Source organism: Vigna unguiculata, chromosome 6 (assembly GCF_004118075.2).
Source record: "Vigna unguiculata cultivar IT97K-499-35 chromosome 6, ASM411807v1, whole genome shotgun sequence".
In the NCBI taxonomy this organism is placed as follows: domain Eukaryota; kingdom Viridiplantae; phylum Streptophyta; class Magnoliopsida; order Fabales; family Fabaceae; genus Vigna; species Vigna unguiculata.
In genome coordinates, this window is record NC_040284.1 from 26,432,081 (window position 1) to 26,449,717 (window position 17,637).

General features: G+C 32.5%; 1 protein-coding gene and 1 pseudogene across 1 annotated transcript; one reads left to right on the forward strand and one right to left on the reverse strand.

Moving 5' to 3' along the window:
• Positions 1-707: 707 nt before the first annotated feature.
• On the reverse strand, positions 708-4,049 carry LOC114187480 (protein POLLENLESS 3). Its single transcript, XM_028075741.1, has 5 exons — positions 3,655-4,049; positions 3,079-3,291; positions 2,609-2,757; positions 2,442-2,510; positions 708-2,350 (listed from the first exon to the last, which is right to left on the reverse strand). The coding sequence occupies exons 1-5, from the start codon at positions 3,865-3,867 to the stop codon at positions 1,153-1,155; spliced, it is 1,842 nt and encodes a 613-aa protein (XP_027931542.1). The 5' UTR covers positions 3,868-4,049; the 3' UTR covers positions 708-1,152.
• A 4,210-nt stretch (positions 4,050-8,259) lies between these two features.
• On the forward strand, positions 8,260-17,435 carry LOC114188808 (annotated as a pseudogene).
• Positions 17,436-17,637: the final 202 nt, after the last annotated feature.

Consider the following 17,637-nt stretch of genomic DNA (forward strand, 5'->3'; position numbering starts at 1 on the left):
CATGATCTCCACATAAAAACGTTTTGATTGATTGTAAAATAATATTAATTAGTATTGCACGATCATTTTTTATAAAAAAAAAAGATTTTCATTATTTCAAGTTTACTCAATGAAATAGGTGGTTTTTATATAATTTAATTAAAATACGTTTGGAGTCTGAAACTATTATTTTAATATCATTCAATGATAAATAATGTCAAAAATTATATCCTAAAATAATTTATCCATGGCAAGTATTCCGTGATTTAATAGTTTCTTTTACATTTATATTAACTTCTAATTATTCTTTTAATATTATTTTTAATCTATTGTTAAAGTGTTCATGTATTTAGTAGTAGTCATCTTTAAAGGTAATTTCCACAATAAGTTCACAGAATAAATTTTGCTTAAATAATTAAATTCACTTAATCTATCAATTTATGGTGTTTCAGTCAGATTACTAAATTTCTAGAGTTAACTTAATTCGTTTTAACTCTATGTAATGAGATAACCCGTAGTTTGACACCTCTACCAAAATTGCATGTCTCACTAACTGGTTATCTGAATTATAAAAGGCAAAAAAAAGGGGATTTTCAGAGATTGATTGTAGAATGATCAATGCATACTAGTTTTCTTTCATTGATTGTGAGAAAATTGGTGCAAGTGGTGTCTATGATAAACTTAAATTGAAAAGCAAGCAAATATTGAGTGTACCAGAAGTAGCCATTTCCAGTCTCAATCCCACTGCAGAAACTTGTACACTTCGATAAAGATGAAAATAATTTCCAAATCCTAATATAGAACAAAGAGAAGCACATTTTTTTCTATTCATTGTAGAAGGAGCAGTGCATAATGTCAGTAATGAAACTAGAAAATTGAAGAACAATCTGTGAGTGTACAAGAAATATTGGCACTCTACCAGTTTCAATACAACCCGGAATTGTGGCAGATGAACATGAATCTGCAGAACTTGTTACAAATAAAAAAAAAGTATGAATGAAAGAATAAGCTACCATAATGGACAACTTCTTTCAATAAATGTGATCCATGATCCTGTAATTAAACCAATAACTCTTACCAATGTGATCCTTCTCCATCCATAAGATCCTTATTTAAGCCAACAATGTGATCCTTCCCCATCCATGAGGATACTTGTGTAGAGACAAATAAATCTTAGACAAATCGGGGGGTTTCAGGGAGAAGAGTAATATCCTGAAACACCTGTAACCTGCTTCTCCTTGTTAGCTTCTTCTCCCCAACCAATGACTCCCTGATTTCCAAGTCTGAAGCTTTTTTTGGTGATTTTGATGTGCAAATGGAATATGCTGATTCTGAACTCAGTTCCGGGTTGAAACACAGAGAACGCCTTGCTGTTGGATTCCTTGACGAAACGGCACTCCCAGATGCACAGTATCCATCTTTCTGTTCCAAAGATTCAAGCTTTTTGCTTGACCATTCAGGCTGATTCTGTGGCCAAGGACTTTGAAAGATTATGTTGGAGTCTTCATTTTCATCATTAAACACTTCTACACCGTCCTCACCATCAAAATTGATGTAACTGAACAAGTCATTCTCCTGGTTTTGTTCTTCTTCTACTATGTCTGCCCAACTCTTCTTCTCATGTGGTTTTCCATTTCCAGAAGCAAAGTCATCGATATCATTCTCAACCATGGCGTGTGAAGATTCTGACATCAAAGATCTATGGCCACTGTCTCCTGCAGAAGATTTAAACTCCACTGCTGCTTCTGTATTCAAAGTGTGTAACAAATCAGAACTTGTTACTGTTGTATCTTCATGCTTTAGTATAGCAGGATCTTCCAGTGTACTTGCCCTCCACTTTTCACTGGCAGGTGAAGAAAAACCATTTTCTCTTGAGTTCAGCATCTTTGTGACATGCTTATCTGTAGAAGGAGTCCCAAATGAAGATTTAGAATCTGAATGGACATCTCCCCAAGCTTCCCTTCGATGTCCATGGTTGAAGCCCCATGAACATCTTTTTGGCTTTGTGCAAGGAACATACAAATTCAGGTCTCTTCTACCAGGATCAGGGGATTGGTACAATCTCCTCCTGGCATGAGATACATCCCCCTCAGATGTGTCAGACTGGTTTTCTGTCCTACTCTTAACTCTATCAGAGCTCTTTCTAGTTAAAGATGATGCATTCTCTGATGATGATGATGTCTCTATCTCAATCAGCATCTGAGAAGCGCGTTCAAAGGATTTAGCAAACGATTCATCCATCTTTCTATTTTTTGTAGCGGTGCGTACTGCCTGGAGTAGAAACTTTGCTTCTTTGATCTTGTTCATATGCATCAAACATATTGCCAAATTGCACTGCTTGTTCCTATCAACCTCAAAAGACAATGCTTTCCTGTAAAGACAAACAAGGAACTGTTAGGTTTCTCTTCAAAGTGAAAAAGATAAAAAATAAACTCCATTTTCATTGCATCTTAAAGGCTCACCGGTAATGTTCTTCAGCAGTTTTATAGTCTTCTTTTTGCAAGTAAGCCCAGGCCAAATTACCCAGTATCCTGCAAGAGTACAGAAAAATTCAAAGTCAAGTAAAAGGTGCAAGGTCCATAAAGTTAAAATGAAAAATGAAAAAAGAGAACGGATGTTAAAGAAAAACCTTGATATCTCTTGCTCAGCAGTTATTTGAATCTTCTTCCCTTGAGACCTTGCTTGTTTTGTAGTCCTTCCCACAAAGGTTATGCCATCTTCAATTAGCTTCAACTTGTGATGAAGCATGGCGATCTCCTCATCAACCCTGCCCGATCTCTGTATCAACAACATACCATACAACAATTTTAGTCTTGTCTCACTATGTGGCGAGGTGTACCAACATATATAAAAACTTACAACAACAGTCATATCCCACTAGTTGAGGTGTATCAATATACAAATATACACCAACATACATTCAACAAGTCAACAATAGTAATCTTATCCCACTATGTTAGGTATACCAACATACATGCAGCAACATTGGCATTACCCCACTGTGCAAGATTGTAAAAACAGACATAAGCGGTTTAAAGTTTAATTCATTTAAGGATACAAAAAACAGCAACAAACAAAAGAGGATCCACCAACTTTTACCTTAAACAGTTCAACCAAAATGTTGTCAAGAGAATCCTGAGATTCTGAAGGACAAAGATGACGGAAAGATCTGATGGCTTCAATTGCCTCATCGGACCTATTCAGTTGCTTCATCACCAAGGCCATATCCTTCAAGGCACTTTCAACACGATCTCCAGCATTGATGGCAGCCCAAAACAAGGAAATTGCTCTTCCCGGATCCTTATCTACTAACTGTAAATGAAAAATCAGATTAACAGTCAAGTTTTCAGATCCCTTAATAAAACCAATGAAAGAAAGAAAATAAACCAATGAATCCCTTAACAATTCAAGTTCCTATTCACACCCAAAACCTGAATTCTACAATGGCAAAACACTGCGGGTCTTAATTACTTAGACCCTTGGATTCTATCACATCACATTCTTTAACAAAAAAGAAACACCAAAGAACAAAAGAAAATGAACGTTACAAAATCTTTCTTTCCCGCGAAAATAACCTCGAGACCAAGAAGTGAAGGAACATGCAAGAACAGCATGTACCCCCAAAAGAAGTAGCAGCCAAATTCAACAACAGAAAGGAAGAAAAGAACACGTTACCTGAACTTGCTTGGCTTTAACATAAGGTGAGTCCCCAGAAGGGACCTTGTGAATTATATGAAAAAGATCACTTTTATTCACAGAGTTTGGTGATTTCTTTCTCTCTGAAAATGGCACACTGGGAGAGCGTGAACGTATTGTCTTCCATGGCGTAGGCGGCTGCGGCGGCGGCGTCATGAAGCACCTCGCCGGCGAGCCTCTTTCAAACAGCATGGTGACAAGAGCTTTCTTAACCAGATGACTAAGATTGAATTCTTCAACAGAAGAGAACCCCACTTCTTATTCTTCTTCTTCCTTCTAGTTGAAGGGTTTGAAGGCGAAAGAGAGAAAGAGAACCAATTTAACAGAGTGGGAAAAGCACACCGGCAATGAGTGCTTCAACGATAGAAAGTGAAAAGAAAATGAAACAAGAAAAGAAAGGTGAAAGAAAAATTTGTAAAAGAAAGTAGCCGTTTTATAATTACTAGCCGTTGGGGTTATTGGGCCGGCGTTTTTCACTTGTGACATCTTTTATATTTGGGCTTCAAAAATTGGGCCTATATTACTCTTTATTATACCTTCAGAGTCTTTTTATTTCTGTACCCCTATAATTTTTAATTGCATCTCCACAATTTTTAAAATGATATTTTATTTTACTTTTTTAGAAGTGATTTCGATGAAAACTATTTAAGAATTTTCAAAAAATTATTTTCATGATAGAAATTTCAAAATATAATTTTTAGAATAATTTCTTTAAATTTATTTCAAATAGAATATTGAAAATATATAATATTTTGTTAAGAAATAAACTCGAATCAATCTCACAGATCATTATTCATTCTCTCTCTTTTTTTTTTCTCTTTACTTCATCTAAGATATCTTTTAAAAATAATTATACAATATGAGTTATTTTTTATTCGGAAAGAGTTCTTTTTTTCTTTTTCTTCATAGCAGCAAAACAATTATATCAAATAAATTTAATAATTTTTCAGAAAATCACAATCATTGCTATAAAACAAAATTATCCCATAACAAGCATCCCCATAGTGTATTTTTTTCTAACTCAAATATAAATAAATTTAACTAATTATTATGATAATTAAGAAAATCAAATAATATTATTTTATTTTACGAATCAAAGTTTTTAAAATATTTTTTCTTTTTTGTAATGTTTGCATCATAACTCGATATCAATAATGATAAATAGTTATTAGTGATAGAATCTCAAGAGATTGTTTTTTGAAATGATATTCGTATTAATTGCATCTTATTTATATATGACTACATATTTTTACATGAGGCCAGAGGATTTTATATGACCCAATTATTTTCTTCAGTATGTTATCATGTGTCTTTTTATACATTTTCATGCTTTTGATCTTCTAATAGAATCCATAGCTACTTTTATTGCCACCTTGTCTAGTGGGTGGGTGGGGTATGTGCAACTTAATAATGTAATAAGTATGTAATTAATGAATAAAACAACTTATTAATAATGTATTAAAATCATAACTAATGAACAAAAATATACATAAAAATGTTAATTTATTTTTATCTTCTAATAAAATTCATACCTACTTCTATTGCCTCTTTGTTGAGTGGATGGGTGGGGGTATGTGCAATTTGATAATGTAATAAATATGTAATTAAGAAATAAAACAACTTATACAATATTAATAATGTAATAGGTTCATAATTAATGAAGAAAACATACATAAAAATGTTAATATATTTATAGTGTTTAAGTTATTTATTTATTTGATGGAGTTAGATTAATTGACTCAATCATCCTAATATTATTAACATGTTATATATATTATGATTATATTTTTAATGTTGTTTATGATATTAATAAGAGGTGATGTGATTTCATTTGTGTTGAATGATACACTATTTTCTTGAATTTGACTTTAAATTTAAGGCATGTGTTAAGAGTTTATGAAGAAAAAATATATCGTAATCTTTTTTATAGATATGAAATTTTAAATTTACAATAAATACTTCATGTATATGATTAAATATTTAAAAGTGATTTAATTCAAGTATGATAGGATGATAGAATAACATTAACCATTTTGTTCTTAGAAATTCAAGTGTGAATCTAAGTCCCACATTGACCAAAAATGAAAAAGTAGAACACTATATAAGAATCAAGACCCATCAACCCATTGCTTTAAGGTTTTGGGTTGAGAGTGGTTTCAGTGTCCTATGTGGTTATGCTCAGATCTCATTGGTGTTGTTCTCCCTAATGAAACTCTCTCTGTAAAACCTGACATTTGTTAGAATAAATTTTGTAATATGATTTTAAATAAATAAATTTCTAACTTAATCTTATAAAATTGATATATAAACTAGATATAATCAAGTCATGTGATTTATTATTTTCATTAAGATATTTTAATCATATTTTTTCATTATATTTTTATTCTTTTATGATATATCATTTATTTAATTGAAAACTCTCTGACATATTATAATATTTTTATCCTAAGTGTAAGTTACAATAAAACAATAAATAAATAAACAAATATATATATATATATATATATATATATATATATATATATATGAAGAATTATCTAACAATACTTTCTTCTAAACCTAGTTCGCCGCTTGCAAATTAGATCTATTATCATAGTTCTTTTTCTTTTTTATGTCTTCAAAAACAGTGATTGTTGTGAAGAGTTGATTATTCCGAAAATCATAGATTAGATTTTATATCTATCTAAGAACTACTGTCGGGGTGTTTTAGTGTGATTCACCTTATTCATTCACAATTCACATTCATCGTGGAGGGACAAAGTCGTCAATTACTCTTTTTAAGACTCAACATCGAAGATTTGCAACTTCTCATTGGTAAGGAAATTTTTTTTCGTTAATTAGGGTTAAAGTTAAGAATAATTATAAAAGTAGAAAAATGGATCTATAGTATTGTATATAGTATTGTAATCAGAAAAATGACAATAACATGTTTCTTAACTCACTGTTTTGAAGATTGATTGACTAGAAAACATAACAGTTCTTGTTTTGTGGTTCAAGAAACGAGTCTCCTATATATCTTTGTAATTTTCAATCAACAATAAAAAAATGTGTCAAAACTCGATTTTGTTTCCAAATTTACCCTAATAACTTTAACAACTAATTTACAAAATTTGTAATACAATAATCACATATATATATATATATATATATATATATATATATATATATATATATATATTAAGCGCTAACTAGCGTAAACACATGTGCGCGCTTGTGTATACATTTTTCTAATATGCATGATATTACATTAGTAATAAATGATATTGTAATGTTATTAAGTTAATAAACAAAATAAAATTATATACCGAAAATAAAGTAAAAAATATGAAAAAATAATTGTTGATGAATAGGAAAAAAAAAGAATGAGATAAGTAAATAATTTTATAAAAATTTATAAAAGTAGTAAATAATTTTATAAATATTTATAAAAGTAACCCTTAATTTTTAAAAATTTAACAAATAATTATATTGTAAAGGGTAAAGTTAAAATTATGAAATGTGGACATAAAAGAGGAAATTTTTTTTTATATTTTTATATATAAATATAGATTAAAGATAAAAAACTTAACATGATAGATTTTATTCCCAATTATAATAATTTGAATAAATTTTTTATTTATCTATTTTGATCACTTAAATATTCAATTCAATTCAATTCAATTTTTTTATTAATAAAGATGCGATCCAATCCGTCCACTAACAGATTCTGTTGGATGGATATCTAATCTATACATAAAAAAAATATTTTAAGAAAGTGAAAAATATATTTTGAACTAATACTTTAGAAAATAGTTTTTGAATTTTTAAGAAGGAAAAAAATTTGGTTAAATTAATTTTCGCTCACTACTTATTAATAGAAAAAAACCTTGATAGATAATAAATGGATGATTAATTGTTTATTTGTGGATCTGATATTATTTTATATATATCTTTTGTAATGAATAAATTAGATAAATTTAATGATGAATAAAAGAAATAGATAATCAATAAATAGATTTGTTTTTGACTTGGTATAGAAGAAAAAAGAGAAAATAATAAAACAAGACATGACTAGATAAAAAAACACAAGTGACAATATATTTTATCTTATTTTCTAAAGATTGAGATATGAATTTGAATTGCTAAAAACATAAATTTAATTTATCATGTATTTTATTTCTCGTGCTTAAATTTCAAAGTTTTCTCATCATACTCTCTGTGTTTATTCTATTTTTCCAAATTTTGTCTTCAGATACAATTCTCATTTAACCATTTAATCATGAATCCACACTCGATACCATCACGACGGGAAAAAAGAAAAAGAGAAGACAGTGACGAAAATAGAGAGGTAGTCATTATTCAACTTTGAATTTCTGAAAACTGTCAAAGAAGAAATATTTCTCTCTGTTGTGGTCAAGACACGACCATTATTTATACCAAACAGTAAAAAAAATGCTAAACCAAATATTGCTCTCTGACGTGTCAGTGAAAACAGTGGCACATTACCCTTCTCATTATTGTCCTACGACGCTTTTTGTTTCCCAAACTGGTTTAAAGTCAGAGTCAAAGCGACCCCATGCCTTTCTTTTTTTGCAACGTGTGCATTCCTTCTCTCCCAAGCTGCTTGTGGAAGAAGTAGTATCTGCATTTGTTTCCAAAAACCTGTTAAATACACACTCAAACTTCTAAGAGGGAAAGCTTGAGTCTTTTGCACTACCCATATTCTAATCAGTTCGTTGAGTAATGGGTTTAACTTTTTATGCCGTTTTGCATCTTCCATGATGTGGAGAAGATCGTTTCTCTAATGGGGTGTTTTTCTTTCACTGGAATTTGAATGCAGGGTGATCAAGGAGACAAACAGACCATGGAAGAAGCACTCGCGGGGGAAATATATGACAACACACAGCAGCAGAACAATACACGTGATGTTCTTCCTTTTGCTAGAAGGTGAGTTTAATACACAGATCTTGCTGTTAACTTTTCTAGTGTTGAGTGCGATGTATTATTATTGTTTTTATAATCTCTTTCTCATTTATTTTGATTGGTTTTTGTTTTTTGATAGCTATCAACTTGAAGCATTGGATAATGCTTTGCGTGAGAATACCATAGTGTACCTGGAGACTGGTTCCGGCAAGACTTTGATAGCAATCATGCTTCTTCGCAGCTATGCTCATCATCTGAGAAAGCCTTCTTCTTCTATTGCTGTGTTCTTGGTTCCCCAAGTTGTGTTGGTTTCTCAAGTATGTCACTTTTTCTCTGGTGATGATGATGCCTTTTGCAAATTTGAGATACATTATTTGATTGTCTTGTGTTGTGATGGATCATTACTTTTGCTTCTTAGCCTTTTGTATTCATTGCCTTTTTAACTTGTTGTTATTGATTCACTTTAGCAATCTGAAGTCGTGAAAAAGCACACCGATTTAAAAGTGGGAACGTATTATGGAGCCATTGGAGTTGACTTCTGGGACGCTGCTACGTGGAAACAAGAAATGGAAAAACATGAGGTGAGGATTTTTGCATTTCTATCAAGACTGAAAGATGCTGTTCTTAGCTGTATGAAGACAAATGCTTTCTTTTTTTCTATTATTCAGTCGACTTGAATATGATATTCATTGAGTCATTTGTTACTTTTAGTATGCTGTTTCTGAAATTTATTTTTATATGCGGCATGGATAGTTGGTAATTACTGTAAGAAATTCTTTTCAATGTTTAGGTGTTTGTCATGACTCCTGCAATATTGCTGAATTGCCTGAGGCATAGCTTCATCAAACTGAACACGATTAAGGTTTTAATAATGGACGAGTGCCATCATGCTAGGGGTAAACACCCTTACGCCTGCATCATGACTGTGAGTGTTATATGTCTCCTTCTTTCCTCTTCACTGGTTTTGCGTCATTGAATTTCTTACTAATTTTTATCATGATAATATATGTTATCTTTTTGGCTTATTTTGAATCATCTTCACTGTGACTCTTGTTGAATATTTGTGTTTTTCCAAATATCTCATTGGTTTCAATACGTCGTTGTCATAAATTGTAGTAAACTTACCGAGTCAGTAATTGATCTGCACTCTGAACTACTGCATTTTCCAAGATAATTTGAAGAAGGACTTGATGTTGTTTTTAAAAACAAGTATGCACTAGCATCACTGTGCTATTCACAATCCCATCTAGGTTGTCTTAATGAAACAATATTAGAAGTAGTGAATGCATGATGGACTAGGTTTGTACTATCACTCTCATTCGTCAAATTTAACTGTTTCTTTCAATGAACAATTTCAATAACATTCATAATAGCTAAATGCTCTGCATCAAAAAGCCGTGTGTCTACCAAGAGTAATACCAAAAAACCCATCATAGCAAATTCAATGGATGTAGTGAGGTGGTGTGACCTGTTGCATGGCTTCTGAAAATTTGATGTATCATTGATCGTGTTACTTTATTACTTGAGACTATAGTTTAAATTGTTGACTTTATTCAATACTATCATGATTTTTCTGATTTTATTTTGTTCTATAAGAGTTGTAACTTTTTTTTTGGAGGACAATTACAACCATGTATTGTAAGTTGATCTTTGCTTGTTATTCATCTGCATCATGAGTTTGTTAGTTACCTTTGTAAGATTTGATCTCTTGCAGGAGTTCTATCATCACCAATTAAAGTTAGGTGTCTCTGATCTCCCTCGAATTTTTGGGATGACTGCATCTCCAATTAAGTCGAAAGGTATTCAGTTTAGAGAAAATTTGTACCTCCTTGAATTGCCAGATTTTTTTTCTTTCTCTGATGTTGAGTTCCTTTCTCTTTTTCTTTTTTAATCCAGTTGGAAATTCGGAATTATCCTGGTCAGAGAATATTCGGAGTCTAATTACACTAATGCATTCTAAGGTTGCCCTTTTTTTTCTCCCTCTGCTGTAAAATTTTATTTACTTTCTTCTTTCTGTTCATGTTATCGTGTTGTTTGAGTGTTATCCACTATATTCTTGGTGTAAATTATAAATAATTGTTGTAATTAAAGATAACCATGTGTATATAGATACAGTACAGAGACTATCATTGATTGAGCCTCCAAGTGATAGATTTTGTGAGAAAGTAACAAAAAGATTAAATTTATGTCAACTTGTTTTATACTTTCTTGTTATTTTTAGCAGTTATTTTCCTAGTTTTTAGGAAACAGATGTGACAATTCGTGACCCAATGTATTTACATGCCTAGAGGTATTTGAACCTGTACCTATATTTGAAAGTTATTTCTTTAATTATTTGAAGAAATGAGACTATATGGTTGGAATAATTTATTCTCATGTGCTTACTACTCGTTTTTGTTGATGTGCTACCATATAGTCCTGCTATGTATGACATCTATTTTGTAATGAAGGTGTATACGTGTGTAAATGAAGATGTCCTCGCAGAGTTCATACCATCATCAACACCAAAATTCAAGTTTTATAGGGACAGTGGAAGTCAATTTGCTTTATTTGAAGACTTAGCATCGAAACTCAAGATGTTAAAAGAGCAGGTGTGTACATTTAAGGATATCAGCTTTTGATATAAACTCGAAAAATTAATAAAAAGAAACATCCCCATGTGTCAAAAATGGAACTATGAGTTTCTGTGGTGCTACTCTCTTTATGTCATAGTTTATTATTTCTTGAGTTTACTAACAATGGATATTCTGCTTCTCAGCATGGATTCACTCTAAGAAGTTCAGATTTCACTAAATCAGCTGCTGAATCTGCAGAAAAAAGAATAGAAAAGATTTTTTGCGCTTTAATGTTTTGCCTGGATGAGCTTGGTGTTTGGTTGACTTTCAAGGTTCTCTCCTTTCTTCTGCACAGACTTCATGACTCATGATTCTTCAAGGTTTCATCAATATAATTGACGACAGCTGTTTGTTTATGTGACAGGCTGCAGAATCTTTGTCATCCAATGAATACGAATCATTTTCATGGGGACATTCTGGTGATACAGTCGTTAAAAACTTTATTCTGGCTTGTGTGCAGACACTTAAAACTTACTTACCATTCGGTAATTATTCTACAACCATTGAGAAAAATAGTGAAATTTCAAGTATAACTCTTTTACTTGTATTTCTAGCATTAATTAATTTGTACACAATGCTTTCTTCTTGCTAAGGTCCTCAGTGGTCTATTGGCAACGATATTAAATCTGATGTGGAGATGGGGCTATTGACCACCAAAGTTTGCTGTCTTATTGACTCTCTCCTTGAGTACAGGTTATAATCATGAACAGGTTTCTTTTTAAAGATTTATGATGTGGTTCTGAAATCATGTAATATGGGTTATTTTTATGGATGTTCTGGCCTCTAAGCTCTCCTTGTCCTTGTTAAGATGGTTTAAGTTTCTTATTGGTCACTTGGTTAGATAGTGTGAAGTCTCATATTTCTCCTTTATTCTTCAGCTCTGGATAGGGGTGTTCATTGGATGGATTTAACCTAATATTTACCTGTCACCAATATTCATTCTTCAGCTCAATTATGTCCCAATCAATACTATGTTGACTCAATTAATATAGGGTAAAGTGTATAAAGTTGAAATAATGTTGGGTTTTAAAATGTTGTGTGACACCAGGTAGAGTTTGGGATATAACGTGAGTCTTAAACGAGCATAGATTTAGGAATCTAAGCCTGTTAGTGCTAGCTTCAGATTGGGATGGGCGTTGAACACTTTACCCTATATTAATTTTGTCACAAAGATCTTATTGTACCCGAGATTTTGCACTGTGGCATAATATATTTAACCCCATTCTTTATTAATCTTTTTTAGATTCATTACTCTAACTAGTTTACCTTTTGATTGTATATTCAGTTCCAGTGGCATAGATAATGCTATTGTTTTTGTCTGATTGAATGTTGTAAGCTTTTTTATGCTATCGTGATGATTAAATCTCTTTTATGGATCTACTTTCTATGCTACAATTGCAGGGATTTGACTGACATAAGATGCATAATTTTTGTGCAAAGGGTCGTTACAGCCATTGTCCTTCAAGATCTATTGAATACATTACTTCCAACAATCAACAGCTGGAAGACCAAATTCATTGCTGGACACAAATTTGGATTGCAAAATCAGTCAAGAAAAAAACAAAATAAAATTGTGGAAGAATTTCAAATGGGTTTGGTATGATGATTTCTTAAGCAATCAATCCACTGTATTATAATAACCAAATGCAGGTCTTAACTACAACAAAATTGAATGTGCAGGTTAACATCATTGTTGCAACATCAATTCTTGAAGAGGGTTTAGATGTTCAAACTTGCAATCTAGTTATTAGATTTGATCCATCTCCTACAGTGTGTAGTTTTATACAGTCCAGAGGACGAGCCAGAATGAAAAATTCAGATTACTTATTAATAGTTAAGAGGTATAGTTCCTTTTTTACAATTCTCAGTATCATTATTGCTGTAGTACTTACACATGTGCTAATTATCAAGCTATACATAGTTAAAGTAAAATTTCCCTAAACTCCTTTAATTTATTCTGACATTGTAGTGGGGATTCAGCTACATGTTCTCGACTAGAGAAATACCTTGCAAGTGGGGATATTATGAGGAAGGAGGCGTTACGTCATTCTTCACTTCCATGTGATCCTTTAGAAAGTGATCAATTTGATGAGGAAACTTATCGCGTTGCAAGCACTGATGCCTTTGCAAATCTTAGTTCTAGCATTAGTTTGATTCACTTGTATTGCTCACGGCTCCCTGCAGATGGGTTAGTTATTTCATTTTTTTCCCTTATCAAATGTTTGATCTCTTTTATTTTAGGAACCTCGGATATGATTTCTTTGCTTCATTCTGGTTGTTTTGTTTTTATCTTGTTTTTCATCATTTATCTCATCTGGGTTGAACTCTCAGGTACTTTAAACCAGCTCCAAGGTGGGACAAAGAGACGGGAACGTTGTATCTGCCCAAGAGCTGCCCGCTAAAACCTATTCATGTAGGTGATAAAAATCTCTTAAAGAGTAATGCATGCCTTGAAGCATGCAAACAACTTCACAAGATTGGAGCTCTGACAGATAATCTTGTTCCTGATATTGTCATTGAAGAAGCAGAGGTGGAGGAATTTGGTAACTTGCATGACTTATTCATTCTCCTCCTTATATTACTGCCTTCCTTTAAACTTATTTGTTCATTTTGAATGCATTCCTAATGAAAACATTATTTCAGGGAATGAACCTTATGACGAAAACCAACCGATTTATGCTCCATTTGAATTGGTCAATTGTGTGTCAAATAGTAGCCACACAACTTACCATTGTTATTTGATGGAGTTCAGTCAAAATTTTTGCTATCATACATGTGTGCAAGATCTTTTTCTTGCCTTAAGAATTAAGCTTGATCCAGAAATTGAATGCATGCAATTTGATATGGATTTTGACAGAGGTAGTGTCTCGGTAAAGTTAAGTTACCAAGGAACCATTAGTCTTTCCTTGAATCAGGTATGTTGTCTTGTTGTCCTTTAATCGTATTTGGCATATTTGGAAGTGTTAAGAAAAGTCTGTATTTATTGTTTTTTTCTTTCCAGGTTCTTTTGTGTAAGAAATTCCAGGTCACTTTGCTTAGAATTCTGATAGGCAATTGTATGGATAAGTTCACAAATGGTTTAGACAAAAGCTTTTTGAAAGATGATCTTGAGATTGATTATCTTCTGCTTCCAGCTAATGGTAAACGTCCAAATTCAACCATTGATTGGTTAGTTATTAATTCTGTAAATCCATCTAGTATTACGTGTAAGTATCATCAACCCCACATAAGTACAAAAAGTGGTCTAGTTTGCACTTGCAAGCTACATAATGCATTGGTATGTACTTCGCATGCTGCTGGTAAGATTTATTTCTATATCACTACTGGTATAACGGAATTGGACACAAACTCGCCTATGATCCTAAGGAATGGTGAAGTTACTACATACAAGAAGTACTTTGAACAATAGTAAGTGCTTATTTGTGATTGATGCTTATTCTCTTGTTGCTTAATCCACTAGAGTGGTTATTTTTTTCTTTTCCCCAATTTTCAGTCATGGTATTCAATTGCAATTTGAACATCAGCGGCTTCTCAAAGCAAAACACAGTTTTCAAGTTAAAAATTACTGTCATGGACTCAGACAGCGAAAGGAAAAAGGTCTGACCCTTGATTTTTCAATTTGCTTGTTTTATTTTGTTCCTTAATCTCTCCTTGGTGAGATTGGACCAATTATATGTCTTTGCTGTCCACATATGAATGAAATGTCTTTTGATTTTCTTTTTTAATACACACAGAAATATTGTTATAAACTTAATATGAATATGGTTTGTATCACACTGCTTCTATTATACTTGTATTTATTTATCAATATCATGATGCCGAATTATACTTGTATTATGTACCCCAACAGTTGCAGCTACATCTAGTACTTGTCTTCAAACACTACCCATATATTATCCAATCTGACTCCTAACTTTGTGTTTTCTGTTTCAGAAGCAAGCCATGCTTTTGTTGAATTACCCCCAGAACTGTGCTCTGTAGTAATGTCACCGATAACAGATAGTGTAATTTATTCCTTCTCATTTGTTCCATCAATCATGCATCGGCTTGAATCATTGCTTGGAGCTTTGAACTTAAAAAAGATGCACTTGGATCATTGCACGGAGAATGAAATTCAAACAACCAAGGTGTGTTATAACTGCTCATTGTTATATTTAGAAATTATTATATTTCGATGTTTTTCTCCAGAATTGACAATTTTATGTCTTTCTGTCATTTGTCCTTAATAAAATATGTATGTATGATTCTGTTTCTTGTTTTTCTTTTCTAGCTGTCAAGTATTTTAAAGATGTTTACACAAATGGTGCTTGCATTTTAAATTGTAGGTGTTGGAAGCAATCACTACGAAAAGGTGCAAAGAGGCCTTTCATTATGAGTCTCTAGAGACTCTTGGTGATTCATTTTTAAAATATGCTGCCAGTCAACAGCTGTTTAAAACCTATCAAAATCACCATGAAGGTCTCCTTAGTTTGAAACGGGAAAAGATCATATCCAATGCTGCTCTCTGCAAGTTAGGGTGCAGTTCTGGACTTCCGGTACTTTCTCTCTATTCCATTTTTTATCCTCTGCATCTGTTATGTTATGAATGCTATCAAAGATCAAATCCAAAATTCAGAATTCTGAATTCCTCATTCTTTTGATTGGCAGGGCTTCATACGAAATGAGCCTTTTGATCCTCATGTCTGGATTATTCCTGGTGATAATTCTAGAAGTTTTAAATTCACAGAGTTGGTTACCAAGGGGAAAAAGAATTATGTTTATGGCAAAAGAAAATTAAGACGGAAGATCATTGCTGATGTTGTTGAGGCACTAATTGGTGCCTTCCTCAGCACTGGTGGTGAAAAAGCTGCATTGTTGTTTATGGATTGGGTTGGGATTAAAGTGAGTTTTGATCAAATAGCCTATGAGAGGCACTTTGACATTCAACCAGAGAAGCTGGTAAATGTGGAATTTCTAGAATCTAAATTAAAGTACTCATTTCGTGACCGTTCTCTTTTAGTGGAAGCTCTAACCCATGGTTCCTACATGCTGCCTGAAGTTCCTAGATGTTATCAGGTACTTACTTACTGTGCTTATTATTCATTATACCGAAACAAGACAGTGACTTTAGTATGTATCTATTATGTATGAATGAACTTTCATGAATTCTATTGTGACCTCATAAATGGTATAATTCTACACATTCCTCATGATCAATCTTGTTTCCTAGTATTCTTACAAATTTTTTTTTCTCTTGTTGCAATTTGTGAATGATATGCTCCCTTCCTTGCAGCGATTAGAATTTCTGGGAGATTCAGTGCTTGATTATTTGATAACATGGCATTTGTACAATAAATATCCTGGCATGTCCCTGGTCAGTTAACTGACATGAGATCAGCTTCTGTGAATAATGATTGTTATGCATGGTCTATCATAAAGCATGGATTGCACAAACATGTACTCCATGCGTCACAAGAACTGCATATGCATATTGCTGTCACACTTGACAATTTTGAGAACTTGTCTTCGTCATCAACTTTTGGATACGAGTCCGAGACATCGCTCCCTAAGGTTAGTTGTCTAAGCATGAGTTTATGCTAGCATAGCATATATCATCACCATCAAAGTGAACTTGTATTTGCAGCACATTTCTCTTAACTCAGATGATGAGCTACAATGTGTTGATCATTGCAAAAACTCATGAGATTTTTTCTGTGGTGTGGTAGGTACTTGGAGACATTTTAGAGTCTGTAGCTGGAGCAATTCTTGTTGATTCAGGATATGATAAGGAGGTTGTGTGGCAAAGCATAAGGCCACTTTTGGAACCCCTTGTAACACCTGAAACATTGAAGCTCCATCCGATCAGAGAATTTTATGAAGTTTGTCAGAAAAGAGGCTATAGAATTGTATATGATGTGGTGTCTCGCAAAGATGGTGTGACTAATTACAGAATGGAGGTAGAAGCTGATGGGGACATTCATCAGTATGAATATACCGGTCCTGCACTTAGGGACACGGCCAAAAAAATAGTCTGCAAGGAACTTTTGAATTCCCTGAAGGAAGGATAACATTTGGGTAGATAAGTTTGATAAAGTTGTTACTGTGTATACACAAGGTTTAACCAGTTATTGTCGGTTGTAAAAAGACTTGCTAAAATTTATTGGTTTTATGCAAGTGTTGTAATATTAATATAATATTTTGATTCAAGTAGTGAGAATTATTTAACAACACATATTGTAGATTAATCTAATTATTAATCTAATATACACTTTATGCAGTAATTCTCTTCTTCTCCAAAAGAAATCTTTCTCTCCTCTTTTTTTATTTTGGTTTTGTAATGAGTATTCTGGAATGCAAGGTTAACATTTGGTAGATGAAATTTTTTACATGAGTGTAGATAGTTTGATTTTAATGTTCCGGTTATAACATTACTCGAAAATTTTTAAATAATTAATGACTAATTTTA

Coding starts and splice junctions, on each gene's coding strand:
- LOC114187480 (XM_028075741.1), bottom strand. CDS start 3,867: ATGCTGTTTGAAAGAGGCTCGCCGGCGAGGTGCTTCATGACGCCGCCG. Junction 3,292..3,654: donor TTAAAGCCAAGCAAGTTCAG/GTAACGTGTTCT, acceptor TTTCATTTACAG/TTAGTAGATAAGGATCCGGG. Junction 2,758..3,078: donor TTTTGGTTGAACTGTTTAAG/GTAAAAGTTGGT, acceptor TTGTTGATACAG/AGATCGGGCAGGGTTGATGA.